Here is a 22,154-nt window from a genome sequence, read left to right as displayed (position 1 = left end):
CCTTCAGATAAGGCTTAGCACATCACTCACAGCAGGAAGTTCTAATCTGCAGGACACCCTCTTGTTTCGCAAACTCCCCCACTCACACTGGCCTTCTCTGAACTGACCAGTTACCATAGCAACCTCTCAGATGGAGTATCCCACCAAGGACTGGAAACAGCCCCTCTCCATGCAGACAGCCCCTCCTTCAGGCTGAATCTCATCCTGTGATCTGTGTCCCTTTCTGGGGCTTGTGCTGTGACTGTAGGGCTGCCCTCCCTCTGCCAGTCTTTGCAGCCAAGGCCCTTAACCTTTCCTTCCTGTCATTGCCTTTCCTGTGAGCTGCATGCAGACAAGTAAGTGAGGACTGTGAAGATGCTTTTCCAGAAGTTACATATACTTTCTGCAAAAATATATGTTAGGAGCCCCTTTGGGACTTGGCTTTAGAGCTCAAAATGCTTCCTTCTCAGCACCCTCAAGGATGGTTGTTCTTCATCCACAGAGAACAAATTTGATATTTGTAAACTACCACATTGTAATATAAGGAAACTGTGGCTAGAAATTGAGGGCTCTGGGGCACCCATCCCTTCTTCAGAGTGGCTGCTTCTCCACGGTTTTCAGTGTCTTCATTTATAAAAGGGGTTTAGTTGTGAGGATCCAACAAAATGAAGTGGTAATGAAAATGTTGTCAAATCGAAGCAAAGCAAGCAGTAATTGCCAAGGCTGTTAACCTCTTAGGCACTTTCTCCTGGAACTTCCAGGTTACAACCTCTGTAAGAGTAGAAACTTCTGGCATCCTGTTCCACATTGTTTCCCTCAAACCTAGTCCATTGTCTGAAATGGAGTTGGCTCTCCATAAATATTTGCAGATTGGTTGACCAGTTGACTTCTCTGTCTTTGCAATGAAGGGGTTGCATTTAATTATCTTAAGTTTCTTCTCCCATCAGCTGTAAAATGTTGCCTACCCATAGGATGGGGGCTGCAGACAGCTATTAACCTTTTTTGTTTTAATCAGAAATGAGGCCCAACCAAAAAGAAATGAAATTTAATTTCTTGCATGTCTCATAAATTTGGCTTTTTGAAAAGCAATCCCAAAACAAGAATTTGAGGAATGTTCAATGTAATGGCAACATCGCCAGAAAAACATGTGTAACTTCCCAAAGTGACCACTTTGGAAAGGATTACCCTCAATAGATGGAAATGTTTTTAAATGTTTGTATTTTAAAAAATAAAAATAAAAGGAGTCCTATGACTTTGCAGTCACATGGAGATGAAGAATGTTCACCAGGAGCCCCAACCTGTGAAACACTGCTGAGCCCATCACATCACAAAGGAGCTTCCCTAACATGAGGAGACTGACCCAGAGAGGGACTCAGGGAGGACACCCAGTATGGTAAGAGAGCCTTCTCATTAATCTAAGACAGCCACTTGTCAGCAGGTAAAACAGACAAAAAGGGAAGTGGGGCTAGGCTGGGCTGGGCTCAGCTGAGGCTTGGATGAATCAAGTCTTCCCATGGGGTGGGGATGGCCTATCTAAAACACTAGCCTCCATTAAATCTGCTATAAAAGGTTCCTGTCCTGCTGATTGGGTACTCCATACACCTCCTAACAGCCACTTGCTCATCCTGCCTGTACATTAGGTAAGTGCCCTCCTGAGGAACCTCTTTCTCATTCTCAATGTCTTGGTGATCTGAGCTCATAAAACCAGGCTGTCAGATCCAGGCCATAGGTCTGTGGTGCTGGCTGTGGGCAGAAAGTATCTGTTTTGACTGGGCCTCAGGCAAACTGGGCGTGTGCATGTGGGAGAGGAGGCTCTTCTGAAGCCATGGGGATCTTTCCTCCTCCCCTGTGGCTAGCCTGGCAGCAGCTTCTCTCACCAAAGCCTATTTTAGCAGCAGCAATGGAACCACCCATGTGCTTTCCTGGGCATCAAAGATGTCTTATTCTTAAGATTAAGCCTCTTTGCAGTGCTCAGTATATGTGACGCTAGAATCAGATTACTCCTGCCAACCTGACAATGGGCTTAAAACTTATCACAAAGGAAGGGGTTTACATGGTGGTCCTCCTCCACCTCAGGGCCATATTTAGGCTAGATGAGTTCATAGACTTATCCAAAGAGATCTGAGGGATAACTAAAAAGTCATTATTTTTACTGGCTAGAGGACAATGGTTAGGGTTTGCCATGTAGTAAGCAACAAAAATACAGGATCTTCTTATTTCTCTGTTGAGATACAATAGTCTGAGTTTTGTACTTCGGTGTAAAAAGCAAAGTTGGCTTGAAATTTTTGACTACTGCAGGGTAGAAAGGACACTTCCTGAAGAGCCCACCTGAGGTCAGTAGCCTTTAAAATCCTTCTGGCCACATTGTCCCACTTTCCCCAAGGTCAACTCTTCCTCCTTCCGGCCTCTCTTCACTGTCCTATCTCTGTACTCAGGCCTCTCTCCTCTTATGCCTTCTCCTTCCCATCTCACAGCACCCTCTCCCAGTGTTCCAGCTTATACAGCCTTCCATCTCTCCCTACATCTCCATTGCCATCTCCAATGCCATTTCTGGTCTCTGGGGCTTCTGCTTTAATGCACCTCCATGTCCCTTTGTCTCTTGCCCACCCAGCTACAACCAAGACTCACTTCAAGCTATGTCCAGACCCCTGGCTAATAAGAAGGAAATCTCTCCTTTCAGTTAGGAGCCATTCCTCACAGGCCACAGCACTGTGGGCTGGCAGGAGCCACACACCTATGGGCAGGCTGACCTGCCTCACAGGTCCCAATGCTGAGGTCACATTCAGAGGAACTTAGGACTTGGAGCATTGCCAACAGGGGGTAGCCCAGCCTCTTCCTGAATACATACCCAAAAGGCAGCAAGAAAGGTGAAGTCAGGTCTCTGGTGTTCCTGCTTGGCCCCACCAGAGGCAGGGGTTGACTTACATATCTACTTACTGCCTGTCAGTGTTCCTAGCAGGACCCTAACACCATAAGACAAACAAGCATTGACTAGATAGACTGTCCTTCTAGACCTAGACTGTATAGTCTAGAAGGCTCATTGCATTTGGGTTAAGGAGATATGAGCTCTTGGGTTTCTTTGTTCCTTACAAGCTGTGGGGCCTTGAGCTAACCATCTAATTCTTCCGAACCTGTTTCCTCACCTATAAAAAAAAGTGGAGACAATAAGGAGTACAAGAGATTATGCATATGGAAGTGCTTTGTGAACAGTAGTTTACACAGATGTATAAACATTAGATATGTCTATAATAACATCATAATTACATTTAATTGCTGCCACTTAGTATAAGCCAGCATCTGCCAAGTGCTTTGTATGAATTATCTCTTAATCTTCACAATAATCTACCAAGTACATACTATATTATCTTCATTTAACAATGAGTAAACCGAGGCATGGAAAGGCAAAGCAACCTGCCAGAGGTCACCTGACAGGTAGGTGGTGAGGCCTGCTCCTAACCATGGTGTGCCCCTCCTTCTCCTTCATAAAATATGTTAAGTAGGAAAGGAGGAGGGAAGACCCAGACAATAGAGACTGGAAGCAGAACTGTATATGCAAGAAGAGACCTGGAAGAAGCAGGAGGAAATGCTGAAGTTGATTTTGGAGGCCCCCATGGGGGCTTTGTTTCTTTCTCCAGCTTGACTCCAAAGATGCCTCAGCTACTGGGAAACATTCATGGAATCATCGAAGCCTTTCAGCACTATGCCAGGACCCAGGGCAGCTGCACAGTGCTCACCCGAGGGGAGCTGAAAAGGTTCCTGGAACACGAGTTTGCTGATATCATTGTGGTATGACATACCTGACCAGGTGGGGAGGGCAGGAAAGCAGAGAGAGGAAACAGATTTGCCTACAGATGCTTTGCCTCAAGAATCTGAGGAGGCAGCTGCTAGATCCAGGCTCACTGGGGCTCCTGGACAGCTGTGCAGGCAGAAAGAGGGAGGGCAAAGGAACAAGAGACAGTCAGCAGTTGACAAGCCTTATCCTTAGAGAAAATATCTTGACTTCAGTTAATTCTAATTTGGAGACAAGGTGAAAGAACTCAAAAGGGACATCTCAGGGAGAGACAGAGCCTTTGAATATTCTAGAAATGAAAGTAATTGCTGCTTTCTGCTGCTTCTTAAATCTTATACAGTAACTACTTCCTATGTCTATCAGAAACTTGATCATCCATTAATAAGAATTCATTAGAAGCATAGTTCTGTGTTATGCAGTTGCTCAAAAATATCAGCTGAGTGGTCACATCAGAAATGAGTTTTAGAGGGCAGATTGGTTATTATCAGCTGGGGGGACACTCTGGAAGCCGCTCTCCCACCCCACCCCCAACCACTAGCAAAAACAGACCCAGGGCCTTGAGGCACTTCCCTGTCTCTCCCTGCCTTTGGTTTGCATCTAAAGCAACTAGGATGATGGTCTTAAGGACAGGAATGTATAGATAGACACAACAGAATGCATATTCAAGACAACTTGTCCCACCAGACCCCACCCACTCCATCTTGGAAAAACACCTGAGCTTTAGTGAAGATCACAGAATCCCCTTGGTCATGTTCCTGTCATGCTTCTCCTGGTGTTGGGCTTGCTGGAGAGAATCCTGCTCAGGGCCAGGGGCCAAGGACAGCCCAAAGAATCATTATGAGCTCAATCATTCATTCATTCTTCATTGAATCTTGATCCAGTTCTTCTATAGGCCAGAAAGTATGCTAGGCACAGAGATATAAAACAAAAAGTGCTTTCTACCCTTGTAAGAGGGGCAAGACTGCACAATAAAAGCAATTTCGTGTTAAGGCTACTGTAGCCAGGTGTGTGACATGGGGCCAGCACAGCTGGGCTCCCAAGTTTGGGTATGGAAAGCCTGTAAGCTGAGCACAGTGGCCCAACCACACCTTCCTCAGGGGAGGGATACTGACTTGGCCTCTTTTCCACAGAAACCCCGGGATCCTGCCACTGTGGATGAAGTCCTACGCCTGCTGGATGAGGATGACACAGGGACTGTGGAATTCAAGGAATTCCTGGTCTTGGTGTTCAAAGTTGCTCAAGCCTGTTTCAAGACACTGAGTGAGAGTCCTACAGGGGCTTGTGGATCTCAAGAGTCTGGAAGTCTCCCCACTGGAGCCTCACAAGAGCTGGGGAAAGAACAGAGCAGAAGAGCTGAGGTGGGACAAGCCAGGGAAGCACAGCATCGCGAAAGTAGCCAATATGGACAGAGCACACAGGCCTCCAGAGGACAGGCAGGGGCTGAGGTTCAAACCCGGGGCCAGGACAGGCAGTCTGAATCTCAGAAACAAGAGAGGGAGAGCCAGCAGACAGAAGCTGGGAGGCGTGTGCAGCAGACTGAGAGACTAGGAGAAGATAAGAGTCACCAGATCAGACAGAGGAGGTCAGAGACACAGTCACAGACCAGGGAACAGGACAGAGCCCAACACACAAGTGAACCAGTGACTGGAGCTGGAACTAGAACTCAGACAGATGTGACCCATACAGTGACACAGACAGAGGGGACCCAGGTTATGGAGCAGGACAGGAGCCATCAGATAAGAAGCCCTAGCACCCAATCACAGGAGTCTACCCATGGCCAGACCAGAGGGACTGGGGTCCAGGGTCAAGACAGGAGCCAGACAAGCCAGGTAGTGATAGAAAATGTTCAGACACTGGGAGGGGCCACCCAGGCCATGGAGCAGGGCAGGAACTATCAGATAAGAAGCCCTAGCACCCAATCACAGGAGTCTACCCATGGCCAGACCAGAGGGACTGGGGTCCAGGGTCAAGACAGGAGCCAGACAAGCCAGGTAGTGATAGAACATGTTCAGACACTGGGAGGGGCCACCCAGGCCATGGAGCAGGGCAGGAACTATCAGATAAGAAGCCCTAGCACCCAATCACAGGAGTCTACCCATGGCCAGACCAGAGGGACTGGGGTCCAGGGTCAAGATAGGAGCCAGACAAGTCAAATGGTGACAGGAGGACACATTCAGACAAAGGCAGGGCCACAAACGCAGAGACATGCACAGGCCACGGAGCAGGACAGGAGCCAGACTGCGAGGCATATAGTGGATAGAGATGAGGGACAGACTCAGAGACAGTCAGGCAGTAGTCACAGATGGACACAAGTGAGCCACTACGAGGCAGGAGAGGGGAAGCTGGGAGAACAGGCCCAGGCTGTGGCAAGCACTCTGACAGGCAGACAGGACTGGAGCAGCACTCACCCAAGGTGCAGTGTGACAGGAGGGCAGGGAGAGAGAGAACCCATAGTGATTACCCAGGAGTGTGTAGGTGACCACACAAGGGAGATGGAGATTCCCAGGCAGGGCCGGGGCAGTCTGTGCACTGGTATACCTACAGCCCAGGGCCAGGAGGCAGCTCAGTCAGAAGGGAAACGAGGCCTCACAGCCAAGGGGCTGTATTCCTACTTCAAAAGCAACAAGCCATGAGTGTTCCAGGCCCAGACTCCAATGCCCAGTACCAGAAGAAAACAGCTGCAGAGGGGTTGGCTTGTCCGGCCCTGGCCAGTCCAGTTGGCATGTCTCTTGATATCAGCTCTTAATCATGGTGCTTCTCTCTTAGGTCTTTCTCAATGATAACATTTCTGCAAGGTGCTTTCTACCCTAAACTCTTTTCTCATCTGCTCTACTGTGCAAATAATCTCATAAACAGGAAGACACAGAGCCAGTCATCCATTTGTGCTAAATTCTCCTCAGTTTGTGGGGGTTTTCAGAGCTACTTTTATCTCTTCCATCTGTCCATTGACCCATCTATCCTAAAGCAGCAATAAAACCTTCCTGAGCAACTCAGCTCTGTGTCCCTTTCAGTCACATGAGAGGGGGAGGTGTCACATTCAGACATGATGGGCTTAGGGCTACAGAGCCATGATAATGAACTAGACATGGTCCCTACCCTAGAAGAGCAACTGGTTGAGAAAATATTGCACAATATTCCAAGAGTTATAAACATGTGAAAAGAGCTGATATCATATTTTTATACTTAGTAGAGATGGATTATAAAAGTTTTCAACCAGAAAAGGCTTTTTTGCAAGGCTCTTAAAAGACAAGCAGGATTTAGGTAGGTAGGTAACATTCTAATTCTAGAGTGTTAAGTCTCTGTTCACATGTAAGTTCATATAAGAAGGCTGACTTAAGGTTACTAATAAATGGAAGAAGGCTGCTGGGGACTATGTAAGTGAGAAGGGAAAGGCATGTGCTACCAGGAACTGCGCCAGGAACCAGAACCTGGCTCCTCCTGTGTGTCAGCTCTGACCTCTCATTATGTCTCATTAGCTGGATATGAAAAAGTTATGGGGTAGAAATTTTAACTCTGGTTTATTGTCACAATCACCTCAGAAGTAGTTTTTAAAATATAGCTTTATTCATATAACACCAGAGACTCTGGGTCCACAGGTTTCTAGTGGAGGCTACAAAAACTGTGTAAAAACTTATGGGGGCTTCTGCCTCTGATAGTGTGGCAGACTAGATACTCTGAAGGGCCTTCCACAACAAAATAACTAGATCCTGCATAAAGAATATTTTCCATTTCATTTTGTTTTACAAGAAGTAAGGGCAATCTCTAAGGAGAAAACAAAATGTGTTAGGGTGAATAACAACCCTTAGGTGGGGGAGAAGTTACGGTGGTGGAGTAGTAGGGTGACCCTATGCTTGCCTTGTCCCTTGACACAGCTAGATAAACATCAAATCATTCTGAACACTTAATAAATCTATCTGGGGATTGAGAGAACAAACTGCATAACTAGAGGGAGAGAAGAGGACACTCGTGGAAGGTAGGAGGTTCAGAAATGTGATTTGAGGGATAAAAAAGTCATGGAGACTGTAGAGGAGAGGGAGCCCTGATCAGATAGAGAGGAGAGAGAAAGAGAACAGGGCACAGGGCATTGCATAAGAAAAACAATTCCCCAAAATCATTGATGGGGAAAACAAGAGGGGCTGATTATTGCAAGTTTTTACAAGCAGCAGAGCTCAAAGTCTGACATTTTAGAAGTCTGTGAGATTGCCAGGGTAAAGCCTGGTGGGTGTAGAGGCATTTCTTTGGAGAAGGATAGAGGCCCAGGAGCGGGGAGTGAGATAGGAAAGATAGTTCCCCTTCTTGGAGTGCATTTGGGAGAGGTGGCATGGCCTGTCTGGGGACAAATGAGCCAGTGAGCCCCATAAGAGTAGAGACACCTGCTGAGGGGAGCTAACCTGGACACTAGTTTTTTGCTGAACTTTAAACTCCAAATACCTGCACATTCTTGAAACTGCCTTCAGGAACAAACCAGCACCAGCCCTGGTGCACAGAGACCCTCCTCAGAGGATCAGCACCGGTCTGTGCCCCACCAGATCCCTAAAATTTGGAGTTTTAAAACCCAGCCCATGTGCCTGAGATAAAACACAGGAGCATGGCCTTCCAGGTGGACAGACAACCTAGACACAGATAGGGTGAAGGCAGTGTTCTTTTTTTTTTATTTTATTTATTTATTCATGAGAGACGCACACACACACACACACAGAAAGAGAGAGAGAGAGAGGCAGAGACACAGGCAGAAGGAGAAGCAGGTTCTATGCAGGGACCCCGATGTGGGACTCAATCCTGGATCTGCAGGATCAGGCCCTGGGCCAAAAGCGGCACTAAACCACTGAGCCACCTGGGATGCCCTGAAGGCAGGGTTCTGACAGAAGTCAGGGACACAAGAGGGAAGATTGTTGCTCTTCTGTAAAGCCTTCCTGAATAGTGGCAGATGCAAATGCCCCACTCTGGGGACAAGAGAGTGGGCTAACACCATTTGTACCCCCACCTAGGAGCACTGACCCACTTTAGTGAGAAATACAGTGCCTTTGGTGGAAGTTGAAGCCACTTACACCAAGCACCACTCCACTGCACCCTGGAGGTGCAGCTATACTAGGGCAAGACCACCTGAGAATCAGAGCAGCAGGCCCCTCCCCCAGAAAACCAGCACATCCCCCCTATTGGCACCAACTCTACTGACCACAGAGAGATGCAAAGCTTCAGATGTAGGGGAAATAGGATCTAGCATTTTAACAAGCAATCCAAATACAACTAGTTAAAACTTTCCATACAGTGGACAATGTTCAAACACCTCCCACTGCAGGCAAAGGGAAACTCTGCAGAGGACTGATCTGAGGGAAAGAGCAGCTAAAACACAACAAAAGAGTGCAGACAGCATATACCAGAAACATTCCTGAAGCACCAGGATCTGGACAGAATAGGACCTCTTTGTCATAAAGCCAATATTCTCAGGAGCAATAAATATAACAGGCTTTCCTACACATAAAAGACAGAGACCTAGATGAAATGCCAAAGTTGAAGAATTGATCCCAAAAGAAAAAACAGAGATCTAAAAGCAACAGAGATCTAACAGCAGAGATCTAATAGCAACATATGGAAGTAATATGTCTGATTTAGAATTTAAAACAACAATCATAAGATTACTAGCTGGGCTTCAGAAAAGCATAGAAGACAACAGGGAGTCCCTTACCACAGAGATAAAAGACCTAAACACTAGCCAAGCTAATTTTTTTAAAACTATAACCGAGATGCAAAACCAACTGGATGTAATGACCACAAGGATGGAAGAATAAGTGGAGGATTGAATAAGTGATATAGAAGATAGAATTATGGAAAATAATGAAGCTGAAAATAATGTAGACTTAGGAAACTCAATGACTCTATAAAATGTAATAATATTCATATCACAGGTGTTCCAGAAGAAGAGAGGGGGGAAAGGGCAGAAGGTTTACTTGAGCAAATTATAGCTGAAAATTTCCCTAATCTGAGGAAGGAAACAGACATCTAAATCTGGGAAACACAGAGAACTCCCATTAAAATCAACAAAAACAGGTCAACACCAAGACATATTTGTAGTAAAATTAGGAAAACACAGAAATAAGGAAAGAATCCTTAAAGCCACAAGGGAGCAAAGGTCATTAACCTACAACGGAAGACAGATCACGTTCACAGCAGAAATGTGGCCGGCCAGAAAAAAAGTGGCATGATATATTAAACACGCAAAATGGGAAAAATCTGCAGCCAAGCATACTTTATCAGCAAGGCTGAACAGAAGGAGAGATAATGAGTTTTCCAGAAAAACAACAACTAAAGGAGTTTGTGACCACTAAACCAGCATGCAGGAAATATTAAAGGAGACTTTGAGGGGGAAAGAAAGACCAAAAGCAACAAAGGCTAGAAAGGAACAGTGAACATCTCCAGAAATATAGACTTTACAGTAATACAATGACACTAAATTCATATCTATCAATAATCACTCTGAAAATAAATGGACTAAATGCTCCAATCAGAATATATAAAGTATCAGAATAAATTAAAAAAAAAACAAGACTCTTCGGAGAAGGACAAACATTATATGGTCTCATTCATTTGGGGAATATAAAAAATAGTGAAAGAGAATAAAGGGGAAAGGAGAAAAAATGAGTGGGAAATATCAGAAAGGGAAACAGAACATGAAAGACTCCTAACTCTGGGAAACAAACTAGGGGTGGTGGAATGGGAGGTGGCCGGGGGGGCGGGGTGTGGAGGTGACTGGGTGATGGGCACTGAGGTGGGCACTTGACAGGATGAGCACTGGGTGTTATTCTATATGTTGGCAAATTGAACACCAATAAAAAATAAATTTATATAAAAACCCAAGACTCCTCTATATGCTGCCTACAAGAAACTCATTTTACACCTAAGGACATCTGAAGATTGAAAGTGAAGGGATAGGGGCACCTGTGTGGCTCAGTGGTTGAGCATCTGCCTTTGACTCAGGTCATGATCCCGGGGTCCTAGGATTGAGTACCACATCGGGCTCCCTGCAGAAAGCCTGCTTCTCCCTCTGCCTATGTCTCTCATGAATAAATAAATAAAATCTTTTAAAAAAATGAAAGTGAGGGGATGAAGTAATATTTATCATGGTAATGGACATTTAAAAAAAAGCCAGAGTAGCCATACTTACATCAGAAAAACTAGATTTTAAGCCAAAGAGTGTAACAAGAGATGAAGGGCACTATATCATAATGAAAGGGTATGTCCAACAAGATCTAACAATTATATATATTTATGCCCCCAGCTTGGGAGCACTCAAGTATATAAATCAATTAATAACAAACATGAAGAAACACATTGATAACACAATAATAGTAGGGTGCTTTAACACCCTCCTTGCAGCAATGGACTTATTATCTAAACAGAAAATCAACAAGGAAACAATGGATTTGAATGACACACTGGACCAGATGGATTTAGCAGATATATTCAGAACATTTCATCCTAAGGCAGAATACACATTCTTTTCGAGTGTACATGGGCTGTTTTCCAGAATAGATCACATACTGGGTCACAAAGCAGGCCTCAACCAGTACAAAAAGATTAAGATCAGACCACAAAGATATGAAACTTGAAGTCAACCACAAGAAGAAATTGGAAAGACCACCAATACATGGAGATTAAAGAACATCCTCCTGAAGACTGAATGGGTTAACCAGAAAATTAAAGAAGAAATTTAAAAATATATGGAATCATATGTAAATTAAACACAAGAGTCCAAAACCTTTCAGAAGCAGCAAAGGTAGTCCTAAGAGGGAATTATACTGCAATACAGGCCTACTTTAAGAAGGAAGAAAATCTCAAAGACACAACCTAATCTTATACCTAAAGGAGCTGGAAAAGAGATAGCAATAAAGCCTAAACTACCAAAACTGAAACAGGAAGAAATAACAACTTTGAACAGACTGATAACTAGCAAAGAAAGTGAATCAGTAATAAAAAAATCTCCCAACAAACAGAAGTCCAGGCCCAGATGGCTTCCCAGGGTAATTCTATCAAATATTTGAAGAAGAACTAATAGCTATTCTTCTCAAACTGTTCCCCAAAAATAGAAATGGAAAGAAAATTTCCAAATTGATTCTATGACACTAACATTACCTTGATTCCAAAACCTTTAGACAAAGAGACCACAAAAAAGAACAATTACAGGATGCCAAAATTCTCACCATGGCACAAGCCAATAGGATCCAACAGTACATTAAAAGGATTACTTACCACAATCAAATGTGATTTACTCCTGGGATGCAAGGGTGGTTCAACCTTAGAAAATCAATGTGATACATCACACTAATAAAAGAAAGGAAACAAACTATATGATCCCCTCAATTGATGCAGAAAAAGCATTCGACAAAATATAGCATCTTTTCTTGACCAAAACTCTCCACAGTGTAGGGATGGAAGGAACATACCTCAATATCATAAAAGCCATCTATAAAAAGCCCACAGTGAATATCATTCTCAGTGGAGAAAACTGAGAGCTTTTCCCCTAAAGTCAGGAACAACACAGGGATGTCCACTCTCAACACTGCTGTTCAACATAGTACTAAGTCCTAGCCTCAGCAATTAGACAACACAAAGAAATAAAAGGCATTCAAATCAGCAAAAAGAAATCAAACTCTCACTCTTCACAGATGACATGATATTTTATGTGGTAAACCCAAAAGAACCTACCCCAAGATTGCTAGAACTCATACAGCAATTCGGCAATGTGGTAAGATATAAAATCAATGCTCAGAAATCAGTTGCATTTCTATACATTAACAATGAGACTGAAGAAAGAGAAATTAAGGAATCGATCTCACAACTGCACTAAAAACCATAAGATGCCTAGGAATAAACCTAACTAAAGAGGCAAAATATCCATACTCTAAAAACTATAGAACACTTAGGAAAGAAATTGAAGAAGATACAAAGAGATGGCAAAACATTCCATGCTCATGGATTGGAAGAATAAATATTGTTAAAATGTCTATGCTACTCAGAGCAATCTACACTTTCAATGCAATGTATTGAAATTTTCAAATGAACATTTTTCACAGAGCTGGAACAAATAATCTAAAACTTGAGTGGAACCAGAAAGGACCCTGAATACCCAGAGGAATGTAGTAGAAGAAAACCAAAGCTGGTGGCATCACAATGCCAGACTGCAAGTTCTATTATGAAAGTATTACAAAACTATCAAGACAGCATGGTACTGGCACCGAAAACAGACACATAGATCAATGGAACAGAATAGAGAACCCAGAAATGGATCCTCAACTCTATGGTCAACTGATCTTCGACAAAGCAGGAAAGAATATCCAATGGAAAAAGAACAGTCTTTCAACAAATGGTGCTGGGAAATTGGATAGCCACCTGCAGAAGAATGAAACTGGACCACTTTCTTACACCATACACAAAAATAAACTCAAAATGGATGAAAGACCAAAATGTGAGACAAATCCATCAAATACCAGAGGAAAACACAGGCAGCAACCTCTTCAACCTCAGCCACAGAAACTTTTTGCCAGATATGTCTCCAAAGGCAAAGGAAACAAAAGCAAAAATGAACTATTGGGACTTCATCAAGATAAAAAGCTTCTCCATAGCAAAGCGAACATTAAAAATCTAAAACGCACCCTACGGAATGGGAGAAGATAGATACTCTATGTAAAAAATCCAGGGGCCTCTGGTTCTCTCAGTGGTTGAGCATCTGCCTTCGGGTCAGATCGTGATCATGGGGCCCTGGGGTGGAGTCCCACATTGACCTCCCCACAGGTAGCCTGCTTCTCCCTCTGCCTGTGTCTCTGCCCTCCTCTCTGTGAATCTCATGAGTAAATAAATAAAATCTTTAAAAAAATAATGGAATACTTGCTCTCAGCTCAAATGTTAAGTATTGAGAAGAACTGAACAACACAATTAATAAGATATAAAGAACTTTTCGATGATCTGTATTTTTTTATGTTTCTTTTCATTATTGAAAATGTGCCTACTATGATATTCAAAATTACATATGCAACTCACATTTGTGGTCCATGTTATGTTCCTGTTAAATAGCATTGGCTCATATGCTGTTTAAAATGTTCCTTGACCGAGCTCCCTAAAGGGCTGCAGTGCACGCCCGGCTGGACCTGGGAGCAGCTCGGAGGTGGCTCGGGCAGAGGCTCCACATGGAAGGAGCTGCGTGGCAGGAGCGGGATTCCAGCAGCGCAGGCCCGGGAGCCCAGGGCGCTGGGGACACAGCCTAGTATCCGGCGCTCCCCAGGGACAGGCAGAGGCTGGGAGGGCACAGGACACTCCTGCCTCTAGGCAGCCCCAAGCTGTGCATATCAGCGGCCCCCGCCCCTGGAGCATCCAGGCCCCTGCAGACTGAGAGCTCTGGTAGTTACTGCAGGAGCTGACTTTACAGCTGGAGAGCTGGCCGCCAATGTTGTTGTTCCTCCTGGGGCATCACACGCTGAACAACCCCCACTAAGCTTCACAGTGGCCTCACGGGACAAATAGGATAAACAACTCAACCTGAGCCATGCACCAGGCAGGGGACTGAGCAGCTCCCCCAAGGGCTCACACCTGAGAATCAGCACAGCAGGGCCCTCCCCCAGAAGACCAGCTAGAGGTACAGGGGAAAAACAAATTATTGACCAAACAGCCCTGGAAAGTTCCAGGGAAGTCGAGGGATTTACAGTATATAGAATCAGAGGATACTCTCCCTTCTTTTTGTTTTCTGTTGCTCCCCCCCCCCATTTTTTCCTTTTCTTCCCTTTTTTTTTCTTCTTCTCTTATTTTTTCTCTTTTTCTTTTCTTCTTTCTCTTCTCTCTTTTTCTCCTTATCCCAATACAACTTGTTTTTGGCCACTCTGCACTGAGCAAAATGACTAGAAGGAAAACTTCACCTCAAAAGAAAGAATCAGAAACAGTCCTCTCTCCCAAAGAGTTGCAAAATTTGGATTACAATTCAATGTCAGAAAACCAATTCAGAAGCACTATTATAAAGCTACTAGTGGCTCTAGAAAAAAGCATAAAGGACTCAAGAGACTTCATGACTGCAGAATATAGATCTAATCAGGCAGAGATTAAAAATCAATTAAATGAGTGAGTGACATATAAGACAAGTTGATGGCAAGGAGGGAAACTGAGGAAGAAAGAGAAAAACAACTAAAAGATCAAGAGGATAGATTAAGGGAAATAAATGACAGCCTCAGGAAGAAAATTCTACGTTTAATTGGGGATCCCGAGGGCGCCAAAAGAGACAGAGGTCCAGAATATGTATTTGAACAAATCATAGCTGAAAACTTTCCTAACCTGGGAAGGGAAACAGGCATTCAGACCCTGGAAATAGACAGATCCCCCCCTAAAATCAACAAACACTGCTCAACACCTCGACATTTAATAGTGAAGCTTGCAAATTCCAAAGATAAAGAGAAAATCCTTAAAGCAGCAAGAGATAACAAATCTCTAACTTTTATGGGGAGAAATATTAGATTAACAGCAGACCTCTTCACAGAGACCTGGTAGTCCAGAAAGGGCTGGCAGGATATATTCAGGGTCCTAACTGAGAAGAACATGCAGCCAATAATACTTTATCCAGCAAGGCTGTCATTGAGAATAGAAGGGGAGATAAAGAGCTTCCAAGATAGGCAGAAACTGAAAGAATATGTGACACGAAGCCAGCTCTGCAAGAAATATTAAGAGGGATTCTGTAACAGAGGAAGTCCAAGGGAACAATCCACAAAAACAGGGACTGAATAGGTATAATGATGACACTAAATTCATATCTTTCCATAGTAACTCTGAACGTGAATGGCTTAATGAACCCATCAAAAGGCACAGGGTTTCAGACTGGATAAAAAAGCAGGACCCATTTGCTGTCTACAAGAGACTCATTTTGGACATAAGGACACCTACAGCCTGAAAATAAAAGGATGGAGAAACATGTACCATTCAAATGGTCCTCAAAAGAAAGCAGGGGTAGCCATCCTTATGTCAGATAAACTAAAATTTACCCCAAAGACTGTAGTGAGAGATGAAGAGGGACACTATATCATATGTAAAGGATCTATCCAACAAGAGGACTTAACAATATATATGCCCCGAATGTGGGAGCTGCCAAATATTTAAACCAATTAATAACCGAAGTTAAGACATACTTATATAATAATACACTTATACTTGGTGACTTGAATGTAGCACTTTCTACAATCGACAGGTCTTCAAAGCACAACATCTCCAAAGAAACAAGAGCTTTAAATGATACACTGACTGGATGGATTTCACAGATATTTATAGAACTTTACATCCAAATGCAACTGAATACACATTCTTCTCAAGTGCACATGGAACTTTCTCCAGAAAAGACCACATACTGGTTCACAATCGGTCTTCACTGATACCAAAAGATTGGAATCATCCCCTGCATATTTTCAGACCATAATGCTGTGAAATTAGAACTAAATCACAAGAAGTAGTTTGGAAGGATTTCAAACACATGGAGGTTATGGACCATCCTGCTAAAAGATGAAAGGGTCAACCAGGAAATTAAGGAAGAATTAAAAAGATTCATGGAAACTAATGAGAATGAAGATACAACTGTTCAAAATCTTTGGGATACAGCAAAAGCGGTCCTGAGGGGGAAATACATCGCAATACAAGCATCCATCCAAAAACTGGAAAGAACTCAAATACAAAAGCTAACCTTGCACCTATAGGAGCTGGAGAAAAAACAGCAAAGAGATCCTACACCCAGCAGAAGAGAGTTCATAAAGATTCGAGCAGAACTCAATGAAATAGAGACCAGAAGAACTGTGGAACAGATCAACAAAACCAGGAGTTGCTTCTTTGAAAGAATTAATAAGATAGATAAACCATTAGCTAGCCTTATTAAAAAGAAGAGATAAAATACTTAAATTAATAAAATCATGAATGACATTTTGGGAATATAAAAATAGTGAAACGGAATAAAGGGGAAAGGAGAGAAAATGAGTGGAAAATATCAGAAAGGGAGACAGGACATGAGAGACTCCCAACTCTGGGAAACGAACAAGGAGTGGTAGAAAGGGAGGTGGGTGGGGGTGGGGGTGGCTTGGTGATGGGCACTGAGGGGGGCACTTGATGATATGAGCACTAGGTGTTATTCTATATCTTGGCAAATTGAACACCAATAAAAAAAATTAAAAAAATTAAAATAAAAAAAATCATGAATGAGAAAGGAGAGATCACCCCCAACACCAAGAAAATACAAATGATTTTAAAAACATATTATGAACAGCTCTATGCCAATAAATTAGGCAATCTAGAAGAAATGGACGCATTCCTGGAAAGCGACAAACTACCAAAACTGGAACAGGAAGAAATAGAAAACCTGAGCAGGCCACTAACCAGGGAGGAAATTGAAGAAGTCATCAAAAAACCTCCCAAGACACAAGAGTCCAGGGCCAGATGGCTTCCCAGGGGAATTCTATCAAACGTTTAAAGAAGAAACTATACCTATTCTACTAAAGGTGTTCAGAAAGATAGAAAGAGATCGAATACTACCAAACTCGTTCTATGAGGCCAGCATCACCTTAATTCCAAAACCAGACAAAGACCCTACCAAAAAGGAGAATTATAGACCAATATCCCTGATGAACATGGATGCAAAAATTCTCAACAAGATACTAGCCAATAGGATCCAACAATACATTAAGAAGATTATTCACCATTATCAAGTGGGATTTATCCCCGGGATATAAGGCTGTTTCAACACTCATAAAGCAATCAGTGTGATTGATCATATCAGCAAGAGAAAAAACAAGAACCATATGATCCTCTCAATAGATGCAGAGAAAGCATTTGACAAAGTACAGCATCCATTCCGGATCATAACTCTTCAGAGTGTACAGATAGAGGGAACATTCCTCAGCATCTTAAAAGCCATCTACGAAAAGTCCACAGCAAATATCATTCTCTTTTTTTTATAAATTAATTTTTATTGGTGTTCAATTTACCAACATACAGAATAACACCCAGTGCTCATCCCGTCAAGTGTCCCCCTCCGTGCCCGTCACCCATTCACCCCGACCCCCCGCCCTCCTCCCCTTCCACCACCCCTAGTTCATTTCCCAGAGTTAGAAGTCTTTATGTTCTGTGTCCCTTTCTGATATCTCCCACACATTTCTTCTCCCTTCCCTTATATTCCCCTTCACTATTATTCATATTCCCCAAATGAATGAGAACATACACTGTTTGTCCTTCTCCGATTGACTTACTTCACTCAGCATAATACCCTCCAGTTCCATCCACGTTGAAGCAAATGGTGGGTATTTGTCGTTTCTAATGGCTGAGTAATATTCCATTGTATACATAAACCACATCTTCTTTATCCATTCATCTTTCGATGGGCACCGAGGCTCCTTCCACAGTTTGGCTATTGTGGACATTGCTGCTAGAAACATCGGGGTGCAGGTGCCCCGGCGTTTCATTGCATCTGAATCTTCGGGGTAAATCCCTAACAGTGCAATTGCTGGGTCGTAGGGCAGGTCTATTTTTAATTCTTTGAGGAACCTCCACACAGTTTTCCAGAGTGGCTGCACCAGTTCACATTCCCACCAACAGTGTAAGAGGGTTCCCTTTTCTCCGCATCCTCTCCAACATTTGTTGTTTCCTGCCTTATTAATTTTCCCCATTCTCACTGGTGTGAGGTGGTATCTCATTGTGGTTTTGATTTGTATTTCCCTGATGGCAAGTGATGCAGAGCATTTTCTCATGTGCATGTTGGCCATGTCTATGTCTTCCTCTGTGAGATTTCTCTTCATGTCTTTTGCCCATTTCATGATTGGATTGTTTGTTTCTTTGGTGTTGAGTTTAAGAAGTTCTTTATAGATTTTGGAAACTAGCCCTTTATCTGATATGTTATTTGCAAATATCTTCTCCCATTCTGTAGGTTGTCTTTGAGTTTTGTTGACTGTATCCTTTGCTGTGCAAAAGCTTCTTATCTTGATGAAGTCCCAATAGTTCATTTTTGCTTTTGTTTCTTTTGTTTTCGTGGATGTATCTTGCAAGAAGTTACTGTGGCCAAGTTCAAAAAGGGTGTTGCCTGTGTTCTCCTCTAGGATTTTGATGGAGTCTTGTCTCACATTTAAATCTTTCATCCATTTTGAGTTTATCTTTGTGTATGATGCAAGAGAGTGGTCTAGTTTCATTCTTCTGCATGTGGATGACCAATTTTCCCAGCACCATTTATTGAAGAGACTGTCTTTCTTCCAGTGGATCGTCTTTCCTCCTTTGTCGAATATTAGTTGACCATAAAGTTCAGGGTCCATTTCTGGGTTCTCTATTCTGTTCCATTGGTCTATGTGTCTGTTTTTGTTCCAGTACCACACTGTCTTGATGACCACAGCTTTGTAGTACAACCTGAAATCTGGCATTGTGATGCCCCCAGCTATGGTTTTCTTTTTTAAAATTCCCCTAGCTATTCGGGGTCTTTTCTGATTCCACACAAATCTTAAAATAATTTGTTCTAAGTCTCTGAAGAAAATCCATGGTATTTTGATAGGGATTGCATTGAACGTGTTGAACGTGCCCTGGGACACAAGGCTGGTTCAACACTCGTAAAACAATCAATGTGATTCATCATATCAGCAAGAGAAAAACCAAGAACCATATGATCCTCTCATTAGATTCAGAGAAAGCATTTGACAAAATACAGCATCCATTCCTGATCAAAACTCTTCAGAGTGTAGGGATAGAGGGAACATTCCTCAACATCTTAAAAGCCATCTACGAAAAGCCCACAGCAAATATCATTCTCAATGGGGAAGCACTGGGAGCCTTTCCCCTAAGATCAGGAACACGACAGGGATGTCCACTCTCACCACTGCTATTCAACATAGTATTGGAAGTCCTAGCCTCAGCAATCAGACAACAAAAAGACATTAAAGGCATTCAAATTGGCAAAGAAGAAGTCAAACTCTCCCTCTTCACTGATGACATGATACTCTGCATAGAAAACCCAAAAGACTCCACCCCAAGATTGCTAGAACTCATACAGCAATTTGGTAGCGTGGCAGGATACAAAATCAATGCCCAGAAATCAATGGCATTCCTATACACTAACAATGAGACTGAAGAAAGAGAAATTAAGGAGTCAATCCCATTTACAATTGCACCCAAAAGCATAAGATACCTAGGAATAAACCTAACCAAAGAGGTAAAGGATCTATACCCTAAAAACTATAGAACACTTCTGAAAGAAATTGAGGAAGACACAAAGAGATGGAAAAATATTCCATGCTCATGGATTGGCAGAATTAATATTGTGAAAATGTCAATGCTACCCAGGGCAAATATCATTCTCAATGGGGAAGCACTGGGAGCCTTTCCCCTAAGATCAGGAACAAGACAGCGATGTCCACTCTCACCACTGCTATTCAACATAGTACTGGAAGTCCTAGCCTCAGCAATCAGACAACAAAAAGACATTAAAGGCATTCAAATTGGCAAAGAAGAAGTCAAACTCTCCCTCTTCACTGATGACATGATACTCTGCATAGAAAACCCAAAAGACTCTGCCCCAAGATTGCTAGAACTCATATAGCAATTTGGCAGTGTGGCAGGATACAAAATCAATGCCCAGGAGTCAGTGGCATTTCTATACACTAACAATGAGACTGAAGAAAGAGAAATTAAGGAGTCAATCCCATTTACAATTACACCCAAAAGCATAAGATACCTAGGAATAAACCTAACCAAAGAGGTAAAGGATCTATACCCTAAACACTACAGAACACTTCTGAAAGAAATTGAGGAAGACACAAAGAGATGGAAAAATATTCCATGCTCATGGATTGGCAGGATTAATATTGTGAAAATGTCAATGTTACCCAGGGCAATTTACACGTTTAATGCAATCCCTATCAAAATACCATGGACTTTCTTCAGAGAGTTAGAACAAATTATTTTAAGATTTGTGTGGAATCAGAAAAGATCCCGAATAGCCAGGGGAATTTTAAAAAAGAAAACCATATCTGGGGGCATCACCATGCCAGATTTCAGGTTGTACTACAAAGCTGTGGTCATCAAGACAGTATGGTACTGGCACAAAAACAGACACATAGATCAATGGAACAGAATAGAGAATCCAGACGTGGACCCTCAACTTTATGGTCCACTAATATTCGACAAAGGAGGAAAGACTATCCACTGGAAAAAGACAGTCTCTTCAATAAATGGTGCTGGGAAAATTGGACATCCACATGCAGAAGAATAAAACTAGACCATTCTCTTACACCATACACAAAGATAAACTCAAAATGGATGAAAGATCTAAATGTGAGACAGATTCCATCAAAATCCTAGAGGAGAACACAGGCAACACCCTTTTTTGAACTGCGCCACAGTAACTTCTTGCAAGATACATCCATGAAGGCAAGAGAAACAAAAGCAAAAATGAACTATTGGGACTTCATCAAGATAAGAAGCTTTTGCATAGCAAAGGAAACAATCAACAAAACTAAAAGACAACCTACAGAATGGGAGAGGATATTTACAAATGACGTATCAGATAAAGGACTAGTATCCAAGATCTATAAAGAACTTATTAAACCCAGCAGCAAACAAACAAACAATCCAATCATGAAATGGGAAAAATACATGGACTGAAATCTCACAGGGGAAGACATAGACATGGCCAACAAGCCCATGGGAAAATGCTCAGCATCCCTGGCCATCAGGCAAATACAAATCAAAACCACAGTGAAACTACAGGAAACTACAAATGTTGGAGATGATGTGGAGAAACGGGAACTCTCTTGCACTGTTGGTGGGAATTTTTTTTTTTTTGGAGAAATAAACTGTTCTTTTTTTTTAATAAATTAATTTTTATTGGTGTTCAATTTACCAACATACAGAACATACAGAATAACACCCAGTGCTCATCCCGTCAAGTGTTGTTGGTGGGAATGTTAACTGGTGCAGCCACTCTGGAAAACTGTGTGGAGGTTCCTCAAAGAGTTAAAAATAGACCTGCCCTAAGACCCAGCAATTGCACTGTTGGGGATTTACCCCAAAGATACAGATGCAATGAAACCCCGGGACACCTGCACCCCGATGTTTCTAGCAGCCATGTCCACAATAGCCAAACTGTGGAAGAGCCTCGGTGTCCATCGAAAGATGAATGGATAAAGAAGATGTGGTTTATGTATACAATGGAAGATTACTCAGCCATTGGAAGCGACAAATACTTACCATTTGATTCAACGTGGATGGAACTGGAGGGTATTATGCTGAGTGAAATAAGTCAATCGGAGAAGGACAAACATTTATGGTTTCATTCTTTTGGGGAATATAAAAAATAGTGAAAGGGAATAAAGGGGAAAGGAGAAAAAATGAGTAGGAAATA

At 42.7% G+C, this 22,154-nt stretch overlaps 1 protein-coding gene across 1 annotated transcript; it reads left to right on the top strand.

Annotated features, from left to right (window-relative positions):
* The first annotated feature begins 1,540 nt into the window (after positions 1–1,540).
* Positions 1,541–6,762, top strand: CRNN (cornulin). The gene is made up of 3 exons (XM_055312139.1): positions 1,541–1,619; positions 3,615–3,765; positions 4,900–6,762. The coding sequence occupies exons 2-3, from the start codon at positions 3,628–3,630 to the stop codon at positions 6,400–6,402; spliced, it is 1,641 nt and encodes a 546-aa protein (XP_055168114.1). The 5' UTR covers positions 1,541–1,619; positions 3,615–3,627; the 3' UTR covers positions 6,403–6,762.
* Positions 6,763–22,154: the final 15,392 nt, after the last annotated feature.

This window comes from Nyctereutes procyonoides, unplaced genomic scaffold, assembly GCF_905146905.1.
Source record: "Nyctereutes procyonoides isolate TBG_1078 unplaced genomic scaffold, NYPRO_anot_genome, whole genome shotgun sequence".
Classification (NCBI taxonomy): Eukaryota; Metazoa; Chordata; class Mammalia; order Carnivora; family Canidae; genus Nyctereutes; species Nyctereutes procyonoides.
This window is presented reverse-complemented; position numbering and strand designations above follow the sequence as displayed.

Excerpts from the sequence above, each read along its gene's own strand:
- CRNN (XM_055312139.1), top strand. The coding sequence starts at position 3,628 with ATGCCTCAGCTACTGGGAAACATTCATGGAATCATCGAAGCCTTTCAG. Across the intron at positions 3,766-4,899 it reads AGTTTGCTGATATCATTGTG|AAACCCCGGGATCCTGCCAC; the intron begins GTATGACATACC and ends TCTTTTCCACAG.